At 53.6% G+C, this 15,960-nt stretch overlaps 1 protein-coding gene across 4 annotated transcripts in view; it reads left to right on the top strand.

Annotated features, from left to right (window-relative positions):
- Window positions 1-15,960, top strand: part of ZBTB7C (zinc finger and BTB domain containing 7C) — a 384,349-nt gene that overhangs the window by 264,102 nt on the left and 104,287 nt on the right. The window contains exon 1 of one of the 4 annotated variants that reach the window (XM_018039558.1): window positions 9,179-9,391. The exons of 2 other annotated variants lie outside the window; for them this stretch is intronic. In XM_018039558.1, coding sequence (XP_017895047.1) covers window positions 9,366-9,391 — 26 coding nt within the window. In that variant the 5' untranslated portion in view covers window positions 9,179-9,365. Of the gene's footprint in view, window positions 1-9,178; window positions 9,392-9,513; window positions 10,007-15,960 lie in introns of those variants that run through there. One more of the 4 variants, XM_018039557.1, reaches the window with a different exon arrangement.

Raw genomic sequence — 15,960 nt, 5'->3', positions numbered from 1 at the left:
CCTTTGAGACCCACCGAGATATCCTGTTAAGGGCCCTGCCCAGCTTTCCTCTGGAAACAGTCCGTGTCCCCATAGCAGCAGGTGTCTGGCCAGGGATGCTCTCAAGTCCCTCAGACTTGAACTCCCTAATTCAGCACGTCAGGCCCCAACCAGCTTCTTGCTGTATCTTTCCTCTTGTGGCACCCACCGCTCTGGCCAATCTGGCTGGCCTTTGTCTCTCCCCTCGGCTGTTACCTCGCCTTTGTCCCACTGCTTCCCCACCCACTTATCTACATCGAACCCGCAGTTCAAGTATGTGACAATTTCCTTTGAACCATCGGAGGAAGGCTCTCGGAAGGTGGGGAGCTTGAGAGAGGAGAGGCCCGGGTTTTAGAAGCAGAAAAACAGTGAAAAGCCCTGAAACGTGAGCTCCTTGGGCAGCTGACATCAGAGCTGGCAGGGAGAGGGGGACAGAGAGGGAGCAATGCGCCAGGCTTGATGGCTTCCCTCCTGCCTGGTTGGAGGTAGAGAAAGCCAGCAGCAGCAAATTACCCTGGCTGGTGAATAAGACATCCCTGAGTTCTTGTCCCCAGTCTGGCATTGACTAAGCGTAACTTCAGACAGGCCACAGGTCACTTTGACAAGTCCGGCCTCCGTTCCTTATCTTTAAAGTGAGACTGTGGAAATACTGGCAGCTGCTGTGGTGAAACTGACACTCTTGAACATTGCCAGGTCGGCCTAAATGTGCAATATTTTTTTGGAAAATCCAACTTAGCACTATATGTTAGGAGCCATGAAAATGTTCATATACTTCCCATCCTTTCTCTGAGAATCTAAGACAATAATCCCAAATATGGGGGATGTTCATTCATAAGAATGTTCATCCTAGTATTACCTATAATATGGAAAAGCTACGAGTGTTCAAGAGGACGGAGTACTTATGTATGCGATATTGTGTCCGCTCACTGGTGCTCTATGCAGCTATTAAAAATGGTTGATGTAAAGAATCATGCTTAACATGCGATCTCTGCTCTGCACCCCAACCCTCAGCACACACCCAAAGGACCTAGGTGAGTGACAGTGTCTTTGCAGAGCACTGATTCTCAACCCGGGGCCACTCACCGGCAAGGCCAAACCAATCAGTCACCCGTCACCACTGAAATCCATCTTCTGAGTGACAGCGCCACGGTCCAACCACCGCAGTCCATACTCCCCTACAGAACACAGTGCAGACTGTTACACCTTTCTATTCTTCAAGGAGGGCTTCCCTTGTGGCTCAGCTGGTGAAGAATCTGTCTGCAAGGCAAGAGACCTGGGTTTGATCCCTGCGTTGGGAAGATCCCCTGGAGAAGGGAAAGGCTACTCACTCCAGTATTCTGGCCTGGAGAATTCCATGGAAATGTAAAGTCTTTACCAAGGACTTTATTGGTCCTGGAGCTCACTGCTAGGTGAGCCTGATAACTCTAATGGGCACATGGCTATTTAAGCTAAGCCTTGAGATACCCCAAACAACATGGACAGCCTCAGACAAGGGTCTGCTCTAATGTTTTCCCCCGTTATGATTAATGAGACTTAACCTTCTGTCTCACTCTCATTTCTCCCACTCTACTCAAAGGCCAAAAATATTCTGAGCTACCTCAAGCAGTTTTTCAGGATTAAAAGTGATTTTTAATGGTGGTCATTGTGACCTGGGTTCAAATCCTGGCTCTGAGCTGCCATTCTCTAAAAGGGGAATAATAATATATAGACTTCATAGAATCGTTGCTGAGGATTAAAAGAAATGATGCCTTAGTGCTTGCAGCTATTATGATTATCATAATTTTCCTGTCCTTGGGGGTTAACAGTGAGTCTTTTCTTTGATGTGGTCCTTGTGGGAGGCCAAGGCCCTTGTTTTGATCTCCATCGTGACCATTCACTTCTGCCTTGTTCTCCCATTCATCCTACAGACCTACCCTTGACCTTAATGAAAACACCAGCTTCAATGAGTGAAGGTCACTGGGCTGACCTTCCAGCCTGGTTGGCTTGTCTGACCCTCAAGACGGATCGTGGGCTGTGCTAGCCATTCTCAGCACCACCCACCCCTGAACCCCCAGCAATGGCACGCTAACCAGCACAAGGAGAGGGGTGAGGCCACCCTCGGCCTGAGTACCCTGGGACCATTTAGGGCAGACACTTTTCTGGAGGGTGTTGGAGCCCTGCTCACTGCTTCATCCAACAGAGAAGGGGCTGGTGTGTAGCCCTTCTCCAGCAGTCACCCAGCCCAGTTTCTGGCCCCTCTACTCACCAGTCTCCATGCACAGTACAATCACATGAGCGTGCCCGCACACACGCAGCCCTGCCTTATCTTCCCCATTCCTGTCACCACCCTTCCTCCTCCTGGTCAAACACTAGCTAAGGGACAAGTGGGCATCCATGCTATGCCCAAGGGTATCAATAGCCTGGTTGGGTTAGGGGTCCTCCCACATTTGCAGGGATCCAGGAAGGACAGGCCAACTTTCGCCTTATTTACCAAAGAAAATTTGAGTTGAGGCCAGAGTTTGCAGCTGGTGTAGCTTGGACCTCAGCTCCCTAGGCTGCCTAGACCCATGGAGTCCTGTCTCATAAGGGTCATTTAATATTAGGTAAGTTAGTTGTTTCTCGAGGTTGAGATTCTTAGCTCCTTTTTCCTCTTCCTTTCCTTCCTCCTTTCCTTGCCTTCTCTCTCTGTCTGCCTCCTTGCCTGCCTTCCTTTTTCTTACTTTTTTTAGTACTCTGTGCATAAATATCCCCTTTTAAAAAAAAAAAAAAAAAGGACATTGCTGGAAGCACAGAGTTAAGTCTTCTTGTTGCTTTGCAGTTAAGTCTAGGTGACTGTGCTGGGGAGGACAGTGCTGGGAGCACTAGGCAAGGAGTCAGCCAGCTGGGGTTACCTGCAGCATCTTCACCACTGTGCCCAGTATGACCTTGGGTAAGTCACCTCCCCACCCCCAACCCCATTGCCTCACTGTCTGTGGGAGCTATAAATCCTGCTCTCCTGGCCCCTTGGGGGTGGGGATCAAATGAGGTGAGAGGCCGTGGGCGACAAAGAAGGAAAAGACCAAGGAACAAAGACTTGGCCTCACCCAGCTGACTTCATGGTAGATGATTATCTGTTCATTGTCTCTCCCCTACTGGAAGATCAGCTCCATGAGGATGGAGACGTGACATGTGAAGGTGTCGCGAGATGTGTTCACGTTATAGCCACGGCCGAAGCAGTGGGGGCCACGGGGAGGCAGTCAGTACACACCTGGGGAAGGAAGGAGGCGGAGGGATGGAGGAATGGATGCGGGGCGTTGCCTCCCCGGCCGGAAGTGTGGCCCCTTTCCGGCCACTGCCCCCACCGGCCAAGCCCTCCTCCCTGGACGCGCGCCTGGCCTGCTCCGGTGACAGGCCCAGTCACCCAGAGCGCCAGCTGCTCTGCTGAAGCTCGCGGGCCCTCCCCTCCTCCCGAGGGTGCCGCACAATACAGTCTTCCGGGAGGGCGAGGCCCCAGCCCTGAGCCCTCGGGCTGAGCTCACCGAGTCTGCCGTGCGCCCAGCCTGGCCGGGTACTTCCCCCTCACTTCCCCGGAGACAACAGTTCCGGCACCTGGGCACCCTGTGCTCAGCCTGAACCTCCTCTCGGAGGCTCCCACCCGAGGCCAGGGCGAGCTGCAGCTGGTCTCCCAGCCCGCCTGAGGAGGGGAGGAGGGCTCCCAGTACCCGGCCACCCTCGCTGGGCCTCACCTTCTTCTCCAGTGTCCACTGGACTGGGCAACCAAAGGCCAGGGGCTTCCCTGGATCACCTCTGTGTGCTTGAAGAAGTCAGGGAGTTAGGTCAAGGTGTCCGGCCAACTGCAGTGGGCTCTGGGTGATGCGTCTGCCCCCCTAAGGCCCAGAAGCAGAAGTGAGTGCAGCTCTGGCCACCGGCAGATTGGAATAAACTTTGTGACTGTATAAGCTTCGCTTAGATTCAGTCGTGGCTCCCTCTCTGTTCTCGATGCTCAACAGCCGATGAATTGTTATCTCATGTTGGTATTCTAATACATGTGAATAAAATCTGATCTGAGGATCAAAGTGATAGGGCTGTGTGATTACAGGGACATCCCTGTGAGCATAGTACAAACCGGGGACTTCAGAGGAGTGAGGACTCGGCTTGTTGGCAGGAAGCTGGGCTGTGTTGGAAGCGGCCGGGTGAGTCCATAGTGGCCCCTTTCCGCTCCAGCCAGTTGAGTTTTCCTCAAAATTTAATTAAACGTTTAATTAAACATTTGTTGAACACCTAAGAAGTGCAAAGCAGGATGGCAGGTGAAGCCTGTGTTTAGTGAGGCGGTCAGGGGTGCGGGCGCGGACTGTCCGCTCCAGCTGGGGGGAGGTGGGGCGCGGCCACGGAAGCGCTGAAGAGAGGCTGGGGGCCCTGGCCCGCGGCGTTGCCTCATGCGGTGGGATTATGGGTCACCTTCTCACCTCTGTTTTCTCAGCTACATCAATAATCTCTTTAAAATTATATACATAAGTTTTTATAAGAATATTAACCTCACGAGAGTTTTGAGCCTCTGATTTCAAAGAGCTCCATTTGGCCACTGACTTGCTTTTTAATGTAAGCCTCAGTTTCCTCATCTGTAGAGTGGGACTCAGGGTCGCTGTGAAAGCCAAGCGGCGCGATGGGTGTAGAAGCCTCGGACACCCGAAAGCACCACACGCACAGGCCTCCTCGGAGGTTGGGCCCTCAGACGTGGCAAGTCGGGGGAGCATGGCTGTTGGCTGGTAATCCCCAGATAAAATCAGCCCCGACTGGGTCTCCTGCTGGTTCACTTGCTCTGGACCACACTTGTGTGTGGTCCTATTTCCACGCTCGTGTGGCAGCCTGTGCAGAGGTGGCGGGGAGTCGGGTGTAGTGGGAGGAATGCTCAGGGATGTGAGCTGATTTGCATCAAGTATCAGCCGGGGGCCAACAGCGGAAGCTAAACATTCCCAAAGCCCTCTCGAGTGCCTGACGGCCATGGTTCTCTCCTCATTTGTTTATCAGCACCTACACGTTCATTCTCCAAGGATGAAAGCCAGCCTGGCTGCTGAGTGTTGACCTGCTCAGGCTCCTGGCAGTCATCTCACCCATAGCTTCCCCTGAGTGAAGTCACTCGGTCGAGTCCAGCTCTTTGTGACCCCATGGACTGTAGCCCACCAGGCTCCTCTGTCCGTGGGGTTCTCCAGGCAAGAATACTGGAGTGGGTTGCCATTTCCTTCTCCAGGGGATCTTCCCAACCCAGGGATCGAACCCGGGTCTCCCTCATTACAGGCAGACGCTTTACCCTCTGAGCCACCTGGGAATCATTCCCCCTTACAGAGGACGAGGATGAGGATGGAGGAGGGCGGGTGGCACCTCCAGGGGCATGCAGCCTGCCAGTGGCCGAGGCAGGACTAGAGCCAGTCCTCCGGTCTCCCGGATCTAGGGTTTTCTCTATAAGCATTTTTTTTCCCCCAGTGTATTTGTCAGGAGGCTAACCTGTATCAAATATGTTTTTTGTTTATTTGTGTTTTTCAGGTATGTTTTTGTTGTTGTTTAGTTGCTAACTTGTGTCCAACTCTTTGCGACCCCTTGGATGGCAGCCTGCCGGGCTCCTCTGTCCATGGCATTTCCCAGGCAAGAATACTGGAATGGGTTGCCATTTCCTTCTCCAGGGGATCTTCCTGACCCAGGGATCGAACCTGGGTCTCCTGCATTGCAGGCAGACGCTTTACCGTCTGAGCCACCAGTTCAATGTAAACATGACGTCAAATATAAGTATGCAAGAGCAGAAACAAATAATAGGGGAGGAGGGGCGGGTTTTCTAATTTATCTGTGGCAGTCAAGGAAACCTTCTCTGAGGAGGTGATGCATCTTCACAACCTGAGGTAGGGGAGGGCAAGGCAGGCCAAGGAAGTTCCCACAACAGGAAGGCAAAGGAGCTGGTATGTCTGCCTGTGACTGGAGGATGGGGTGGGAGGCAGGCGTGGGTGTGAAGAGAGAGGCAGGGATTTCTCTGTGTCTCGTGGGCCGTGGAGAGCCGTCTGGCCCGCATGTTAAGTGCTCTGCGATGTGACCAGATGCACGTCTGGAGATTACCTGGGCGGCGCTGGGTGGAAGGAGCAGGACAGGAGTCAGGGCAGGGGGGCCAGTGAAGGGTCCTGCCTGCACAAGTTAAGGAGAGAGGGGTGGTGGCTGGGGCCATGGGGGAGGAGGCAGGAAGAAGGCAGATCCGAGATCTGCTGTGGAGATCTGAGTCTTGCACGTGGATGGCTGGCTGGGGCAGGGTTGCGGGGCAGGTGGCAAAAGGAGACAGAGGCAGCAAGGGTGACTCCGGGCTTCCAGCTTGAGTAACACTCAACCCCAGTGCCGTGTGCATCCTCTAGGGAAGACTTGCTCTAGTGCTTCACCAAAGCCTAACCTCCATCTCAGCCTCCTCCTGGCCAATAACAGCCTCTCAGTTCAGTAAGAGCCATTACTCTGCCTGCTTAGGAGGTGGGGAAACCGAGGCACACATACCAGCAAAGCAAACTTCTCCGTAGGGAGCCAGTTGTAGGAACCAGACAAAAAGCCAGAGGCCAAGCCTGGGGTCAGCCTCTGGGCAGCAGAGTCCAAAGACCCAGGTGTTATGTCCAGTGCTTATGATTTATCAAGCCGTGTGACCTCGAACGAGTGATATGGCCTCTCTGAGCCCTCGTTTCCTCATCAGTAGAGGGGAGAGAATGAAAGGACCTACCTCCTGGTGTGGCTGCAAGGATTAAATGAGGGGCTAGATGCTGCATAGCTGGCAGTGATTAGTGTTCTCAGATGACACGGCATGTCTTTGTGTCCACCTCTCCACACACGTGCATATGGACATCCAGTAAGCGTGCACGCCCAGACGGAAGCTGTCTGCGTGCCTGCATCACAGCTGAGGACCGGGCACGACTGAAGTTACAAGTTGACGGTAGCCGATTTGCTGCCTGTGCTTCTGTTTAGCCTTCTGAGCCATTGCTTCGTGGTTGGAGCAGGAGCTTTCATCCGCCCTGGAACAAGAGTGTGTTGTGGGTTTGGAGGCAGATGTGGAAGGCAAGGCGTCTGTAAGCCAGCCTGTTTCCAAGTGCTCTGACCGACCTGACCCAGGAAGGGGGTGGGGCGGGAAGGAGGGGGAGAGGGGGGTGAGTAAGAGGGAGGGGGCGAGAACCACCTCCCCACAGGAGAGGCACAGTAACAGATCTAGAGCCTGGCCCCCCTGAGCCCCTTCTGTGTGGCTGTGGGAGCCTCTCTCGCCAACCCCCACCCACCCGCCAAGACTCCTTTATGTTCCTGTTCTCAGGAGGCAGCTGGCTTGGGGGCTGAGAACAGGGGAGAGGCGAGGCTGGAGGGGGACTGGGGCAGGGCTCCCCACTTTTTGCCCATAGCCCTTCCAAAAGGGTGGGTCCCAGCCTAGCACGCACACACAGTGATTAAGGGGGAGGGTGCAATGACATCCACTGTCCACCGAGGTACCCAGCCAGCGGGCTGGACCGTGGCCAGCTCTCCCCCGGGGCTCTTGGCTGCAATACAGTCAGCCCTGGCACCACCCACTGGCCTACTCAGACACTCCTTCAGGTCCAGGGGCCAGAGCCCTGCTAGGAGGAGCCGCCTAGGGGCAGGCTGGGCTGGGCACGCAACTCTCCGCCACCCCTCCCTGCAGCCTCCTGCCTCCTCCCCTTCTGCCCACATCCAGCTCCAGCTGGGTTTGAAAGAGGTGCTCCAATCCTCCCTCCCTCCAAAGCAGGCTCTGCCCTGTACTCTCTCCTTTTAGCTGGAAACTGTATCCATAAACTGGGTCTCCCTTGTCGGCCTGATGGTTTATCCGCTGGGAGAACCCCGTAAACCTGGCCAGCTGCCCTGTCCTCTAGCCCTCACTCCCACCCCTGCTCACAGCAGCACAAACTTCCAGGCCCGAGGAACCACTTCTGGGAGCCCTCTCCCCCCTCCAGGAGTTCTGTCTTCATGACTGCAGGACCTGGTTCCTTAATGGATCCCGGAGTGTGCTCTGTGGACCCTGCCCCACACCAATGAGCCCCGGTGCTTTCTCTCCTCACAAGACCTGAGGCTCCAAGGGTGGCACTCCACGACGCCCCACCTCCACCCAGGCAGTCAGAACCAAACCTCAACTTGTGGGCACACAGCCAACACCTCTGGATTGATCCTGACTCCATCCAGGTCATGCGTTGGCACCTTCACCCACGGGGCCTGGGAGTGGAGTGTGGAGTTGCGCTTGATTGGGTATTTCATTAGCACCTCTGTGGACAAAGGGATTTGACTTTTCATTCTTTGGTCTGGGTGTTCCGGGAGTTTTTGATAAAAAGCTATGGAGTCATCCAGTCTTGGAAACTGTCCACCTGCCCTGATTAAGCACCTTCCCTTCTGACCTCCAGTGCCCGATTCCCTTGCTTCGCACACCCTCCCCTTCCCTCCCCTGCCTTCCTCATCCCTCCCTGCTTCCAAACCTCTCTGTTCCCCAACAGGCTGCTATCCATGACCCCCTACCATACAGAGAAAATCTGACAAACTCCTTCCAGCCCTTGTAGAGTTTTAAACTACACAGAGAGAGACCCTTCCTGCCTTCCTGAAGCAAATTTGCCTGCCTGGAGCAGGCTCTCTGCTGGGTGTGCCCCACAATAGGATGAATCATTAACACTGGGATTTCAGGCAGGGGGCACCTGCTGGAGGAGGCATTTAAGTCTGAACCATTCTTCCTGGTGTGCTGCAAACCCTCTGTCCCATCCTTGGCCTTCATAGAGTGATGGACCTTTGGGGTTTACCTTTGGCTTTGGGGTGCTTTCATGTTGGTGGCAGAGGTGGTGAGGTCCAGGCCTCTCTTTGGTCTCATTTGCTTCCTGCTGATTCTCCATCTCACACAGGGGAGCTGGTTACTGGGGAAGAAGGATCCCAACCGCCCACTCCCACCCCCTGCTCCTCCCCTACTTCTGAGAACTGCTAGCCTAGGTACCAAGGAGTTCATGAAGGTTCCCCCCGCCCCAGATGAAGGACAGTTATTGGGGAAAAGGGCCGACAGCAGCAGGCGCCTCCTAGCTGGCAGTTTTCGAAAAGGGCGTGGTGTGTGGTTTCAAGGAACAGTTTGGGCAAGGGCGCCCCGCCACACCTCTCTGGGATTGGTGGCTGGCCCACCCCAAATGTGGACTGTTGGGTCTCTGGTTGGCATTTCTGAGTCAGTCTTAGAAAGGAGCAAAGCCAAAGCAAGTCTGGTGATACTGTGTTTGTTGTTGGGGAGGAGCGGCCGTAGGCACCCCCACCTCAGGCCTCAGGACTCCCTCTGGGCCAGGTTCCCCTGGGCAACCCAGTGGAGGGTTCTCTGCCTATTTCCTGCTCCTCCCTCTTTGTCACTTGCCACTTGAATGCTTGCTGTGCAGTGTTTTATTTGGTAAGTTACACTCACGACCCTTTAAAGAGAAAACATATAATTCCAGTAATTTTACTGGGCTCAGGTTTCAGGCAAATGGGAATCAAATTGCCTCTAAAAATAAAAGACATACAGAATTGGGGGGGGGGGGGACAGTGACAATGAAAAGCCGCCCCTGATTTGAGATAAATGGTAAGGCATTTTGCGAAATATTAGAGAAAAAAAATAAACAAATGGTGAGACTCAGGAGGAAAGTGGGGGGCGGGGGAAACTGCCTCCTCCTCCTCCATCACCCTGCTTTCATTTCTGCATTCCCTTTGAGCAAAGGGCTTACTTTGCATATCAGAAAGTGAGGTGTAAAACGCGACTGGTGAAATTGGTCCCGGTCGGCGCTCAACAGTACAGGTGGACGAAAAGGGGCTGCCTGCCAAATACTTCTGGTTGGAGGGAGGGGTGGGAGTGCTCTCTCAAAACCACTCCTGGAATGGCTTAACTCGCCCTGCACGAATCAATGACAACCTCCCGCCGGCTGCGGCAGGCTCCCCTGAGCTGCGCTGCCGCGTGGATTCCCAGCCCGGGACCCTGGCGGCGCTCAGGACACGACCCGGGCACGAGCGGCGTCCCCGGGGCGGCCAGGTGGGTTTGCGGCGGCCTTGGGACCGGACTGGACCGGACCGAAGCGGGCTTGGGTTGGGCTCGGGGCTCTGGGCAGGCGGCCCTGGGTGGGGAAGGGTGGGGACTGGGGTCGGGGGAGGCCCCTAGGGCGCCGGGCGGCTGCGTCCTCTCTTCGGGCGCTGCGGGTGTTCTCGCTCCATCGCGGGGACCCCTGGCCCCGGTGGCGGCTCCGACCGGCGCTCGCGCGGGTTGGGTGGCGGCGAATGAGAGGAGTTTCAGAGCCGCCCTGGGGCTGGAACCGAGCGTGCTGGGGCCCCGCGCTTATGCAGGGGCGCGCGGCGAAACGCAGGAAAGAACCGGGGACTCGGGGTGCAGCAACTCTGCTCTCGTTCCCCGCGCCCGCCGCCCTCGCGGCAGGTTCTGGGGTGGCCGAAAGGAGACAGCGGAGTGCGAGCGGCACTCAGGAAGGTAGTGGCCGATGAACACTGTTAGTTTCAATACCTTGCTCCTCACCCGCCCCACCCCCCGCAAAAAAAAAAAAAGCTTGCCTCCTTCCAATATCAGATGCAAAACTTGGTTGGGGGTCGGGGTGGTGTGGAAGCCAAGGCAACTCCTGGCAGAAGTTAGGACAGGGGCAGGAATGAAAGAGGGAATTGGCACAAGTCGCTGCGCAAGCCGGAGGGAGTCCAGCCGCGGTCCCTGGGCTGAATCGCAAGCAGAACAGGGCCGGTGGGCGTCGGTGGGCGCAGAGCTCAGCCGGGACATCCCGGAGCTCGCTCGCGAGGCGGTCTGACCCCCGTTGCGCCCTCCTGAGCGCCCGGTTCCCTGCAGCGGCCACGGGCTGGCCTGGGAGGGACTCTGGAAAGAGCGCGCACCCCGCTACACAGCCCAGCACGGTGCAGTTTTCGTGTCTGTAGTGAGGGCTCCGAGGGTCGTCGGGTCTGGTCGTCCTGGTTTCTGGCCTCTGCTGTCCTGGCTGGGGGCCTCTGCCGTCTTTCTTAACCCGGGTACTGGGCTCTCCGGGTACAGGAGGCAGCCCCGTCGCCGCCGTTCATTGGCCGACTGGGGGCGTACCCCTTCCAAAGCCCTCCAAATGCAGAAGTATGAAAATGTAAAGGAAGTGGTTGAAACAATCAGGCAGCTTTTCTCCAGAGTCATGGAAGATTGTGTGGAAGGGGAGGGAGAGGAAGGGCGAAGGCCCTGCCAGGTTCAAGTTTCAGCTCCGCTCCTTCACCCGGTTTTAAGTCTTGAGGATTAGAACCTCCTCTGGTTAGATCCCCAGGAAGAGAAAGTAGCTGGGTGCCACCCTCTCCCCTTAAGGCCCAACCTGGGCTGAAAGGGAAAAGAAATCTGCCCTCCTAAAAGATGACTGAGTCAGCCTGTGCTCTGTCGTCTGGGCCTGGTGTTTGGAACCATTTCCTAAGCTCTCCCAAACTACCACCCAAGGACAGCCCCCACGGCTCTCATCACCCCCTTTTCACGGGGAAAGGACTGGAAGCCCTGGGGGCCAGGTGAGTCCCTCACTCCTTACACAGAACCACTGGACGCTAGTGCCACCTAGGCCCAGAGGCCTCCAGTGTGGGTTCCAGAACTTCACAAAATGGATAGACTAGGGTTCCACCAAACACCTCAAAGGACCTGCTGGGAGATGTGGAAAGAACTCCAGCCTGAGCCGCCACCAAGGGTCGTCCAGTACTGATGAATGAAGCTTGCACAGAATAAGCAAAACCTAGGGCGCAAGCAGGGTGACCTGGAGAGACCGCAGGGAGAGCCAGTGTGGGATATGAGAAGAGAGGTCACCAAAGAGAGCCAGAGAGGTCACCAAAGGCTTCAGCTAAGAGGAGGCACTGGGGCAGGACCCCAAGGGAGGGAGACAGAAAGAGCACAGGCCTGGAGGTTGTAGAACCTGAGGCTCATCCTGCTGAGTCAAGACTGGGAGATAAGCCAGAGAGGTTCCCGGCAGGGAGGAGAGGGAGGGGACATTCAGAGACCATCTCCCATGTACCAGGTCCTGTGCTTGGCATACGTCATCTCCTCTAACCTGCACAACCCATCAGATAGGAAACATTAGCTCCACTTGGCAGGTGAGGAAACTGAAGCTCAGAAGGGTTAAGTCAGCCACCCAGCTACCTAGTGACAGGGCCAGGAATCCAAGCTACCCCTTCGACCACCCATCTTTTAGAATGTTGAGTTTTAGTTGAGGAGACAGGACTCCACATCATTCTGGCATAATTGTACAAAAGTAGTATGCATGCGATGGCACCCCTACTCCAGCACTCTTGCCTGGAAAATCCCATGGACAGAGGAGCCTGGTAGGCTGCAGTCCATGGGGTCGCTAAGAGTCAGACACGACTGAGCGACTTCACTTTGACTTATCACTTTCATGCATTGGAGAAGGAAATGGCAACCCACTCCAGTGTTCTTGCCTGGAGAATCCCAGGGACGGCGGAGCCTGGTGGGCTGCCGTCTATGGGTTTCACAGAGTCGGACACAACTGACGTGACTTAGCAGCAGCAGCAGCAGTATGTGTTACATCCGTTGTTCACCTTCTTGAACCTGAGTTTCTTTCCATTCAATCAGTCGGTCATTTATTGAGCAACTGTTAGGGAAGCCTGGCGTGCTGCAATCCATGGGGCCACAAAGAGCCAGACACAACTGAGCAACTAAACTGAACTGATATTGTCTACCGTGTGATTCCAAGCACCATGCTAAGTGTCGTGACGGGAATCTGACCTGGTCTCTGGCCTCTGTCAATGCGAATAGTATTTATAATAGTACATCCTTCTGTGATGTGTACACGGCAGGGTCAGGCGCTGGGAGAGGAGAGCGGGCGGTGAGTACTGAGTGAATGAAGTGAGACGGTATGTGGGGAGGTGCTCCAGAAGCATGGCCATGAAGAAGGAGAAGCAGCAGGAGGCCTGGGGGAAGGAGAGGGGTGAGCGGCTGGAATGATGAGTGTCCCCAGGTGTCAGTCATGAGGACTAGCTCTTGGCTCCAAGAGACGTCATAGCATACATAGAGTGCCCATGAAGCTGATTGAGACCCTGCCATTCAGATTATTGGTTTATCATCATGGCTTCTGCGATGAGACTTTAGTTTTGGCGCATCCCAGCTGGAGATGACAAGAGCCCCATGCAGCCTCCAGGAGGACTGGCACCTCTGTGCATCCGTGCCAGCCAGGCAGAGAGCCACCCCAGAGCATCATCCTGCCACCCTCAACCTCGTTCCTCAGTGGCTGGGATGGCACTTGCCATCCTCTCCGAGTTGCAGCAGGAGCAGCAGTCCCCGCCTCCTACCACTGGGGAAGCTTGTCCATGTTCACAGCACTTGGTAGCGAAACCAACACTAGAACCCAGGTCTCTGGACTGTGCAGAGCTTTCAGAGCGGCTCACACCCGCCTGCCAGGGTGTTCCAGGACTCACCTGAAAAGCTCATGATCTCTCCGCTATATCTCCACTCACAGTGCCATTTCCCTATGCTCCTGTCCTGTCCGTTTCCGCTGACCTGACATATCTGCCCTAAAAAAATGGTTGTCAGATGAACCTTTGAGAGACACAACGGCCATAAATATTCCAGGACATTTGGCCTGTTAACTTCTCCTTCCATCTTGAATGGTGTAATAGGTGTAAGAGAACCACCTCGAGAGTTAACTCTCACTTTTGTGAGGAAGGTGAACTGATAAATCTTGTCTCGAAGTTAAGTCACGCTGAGGGATGCTCTGGGGCCTTCCTTCTTCGGAATAGATACCCACTCTTCCAGGGAGGATGGTTTTCCTCTTCCTTTTTTTTTAAAAAAAGAAAATCTCTTGGGTTTGAGGTCACAAGATCACATTATGCTCGTTTTGATGTCGGGGCGCCAGAATAAAGGCATTTTTCTCCCAATATTGAGATGATCGGCCCGGTCAGAGCAGCGAGTCCCTGCCTGGCTGTCCCGTGTTTACCACGATTGCACAGGTGGATAATTGCATGGGGATGTCTGTTTGCTCAGCGCTTGCTCAGCCGTGCAGCCCTACAGGTTGGGCCAGGGAGAGAGCTGTTCAGTTTATTTTCCTTTGGCTGGGAACTGTGGAGATGAATAGAGGGAGGGGAATCTAGGGTTGAGAGATTGTTGCCAAGAGCAATTTGGAGTCTCCTTCATATTAGTCAGAGATTGTGTTTTTTCCCTTCTGAAGCTGCTTGCTTCATAGTAACTTCACGAAGGATGTTTTTCCATCTTTGCACGCGTGTTCTGGTTAGTTTTTGTTTGGATTTTTAAGTCGCTGGACTTCTCATGACTTAGCAAAAAAAAAAAAAAACAATTGATGATAATAACTTGGAAAGTGGAGTTTTGACACAAGCCATTTGTATTATACATTGTGTATGTCGTTGCTTAATGCATTTGAATACTGAGAGACCCTGAGATACCACCATGGGGTGAGATGAGTAATTTCTTTGAAGGGAGGGTTTATTTTCAGTGGATGGCTTTCAGAGTTGCAGAGTAATTTAATTTTTCCTCTATCCATTTTGAGCCCATGTTTAGAAAAAGCAGAGCATGTGCTCTCCTGTCTCACTCCCTTCTGTTCCCTTTGGGAGGCCCCCTCCTCCGGGGCCTTTGCTTGGAAGGGGACCAGCCAGAGTGGGCCTCCTTCCCTCTCCTCGTCCCCCAGCTCCCCTCCACCTGCAAGAGGCCAGCGAGCCAGAAAGAAGGAAGCTTCCCTCGGGGTAAGAGTTCTTTCCCAAGGGTGGCCTGGCTCGGGTCACATGAGGTGCAGGATGGGAAAGTTGGCACAACAGAAGTCTGCCCTTCCTAGGCCAGAACCCCGGGGTGGGATGTTCTTCATCACTCAAAAAGTGAGTTTATCTTCCAAACAAATTGTGTAGAGCAACACCGAGACACCACACTGGAAAAAATTGCCTAATAATAGAGTATATGGTCAGTGTCGGCATTTTCAAATGAGATACAAAGCAGAAGCAAATGTATATGTGACCTTCCCAAATAATGTCATGGAACTGAACTTGGCCTTTGGGAGAATTCTGCCTTGCCTGCACACACACATGTGCACGTATGTACACTCGCAGCTCTTGCTTTTTCGGCTGTGGATTCTCGCTGATAGTTCTGTTGTTTCTGGAGCTAATGGGTTGATTCGTTGATTTTGTGAAGCTCCTGGTAAAAGCAAGAGGGGACAGTGACCCCAATTCCTCTTGATACCTGCCCTCTTTTAAGCCCTAGGGAAGTCTAGCAGAGGATGCCTCTAGTCGGCAAAACCTTAACAACAGGGACTTTTCTAAGGTTGGTTTTCCTGTTTCGTAGCAACTTTATTGAGATGTAACTCACATACCATACAGGTCACCCATTTAGAATGTACGAGTTAATGGTTTTTAGTATATTTACAAAGCGGTGCTACCCTCACCACTGTCAATTTTAGAATAGTTTCATCGCAACTGAAAAGAATCCCATAACCAGTAGAAGTCACTCTCCATTTCACCCTGACTCCCCAGTTCTAGGTCACCAGTCATCTGCTCTCTGTCTCTAAATATATTTGCCTGTTCTGGACATTTCATATCAGTGGAATCATAGAACACGTGGCCTTTTGTGACTGACATCTTTCGCTTCACATATTGTTTTAAGGTTCAACCGTACTATAATATGCATCACTATTTTATTTCCTTTTATTTCTGAGTAATGTTCCTTGTATGGATATATCACATTTTAAAAATTCAGTCATCCCTTGATGGATAGCTGGGTTGTTTCCATGTTTGGCTCTTGTCAGTAATACTGTGAACATTTGTGTGCAAGCTTGTGTGTGGCCATAGGTTAGCATTTTCTCTTGGATATATACCTGGGAGTGAAATTCCTGGGTCAGATGGTAACTCTTTTGGGAAACCACCAGACTGTTTTTCACAGTGGCTGTACCATTTTACATTCCCATCGGCAGTGTGTAAGAATTCCAGGCTCTTGATGTCTTTGACAGCATTAATTGATAGTATCTGCTTTTT

The sequence above is a fragment of the Capra hircus genome, chromosome 24 (assembly GCF_001704415.2).
Source record: "Capra hircus breed San Clemente chromosome 24, ASM170441v1, whole genome shotgun sequence".
Classification (NCBI taxonomy): Eukaryota; Metazoa; Chordata; class Mammalia; order Artiodactyla; family Bovidae; genus Capra; species Capra hircus.
The sequence above is the reverse complement of the archived record's forward strand: the minus strand, read 5'-3'. Positions and strand labels throughout refer to the sequence as shown.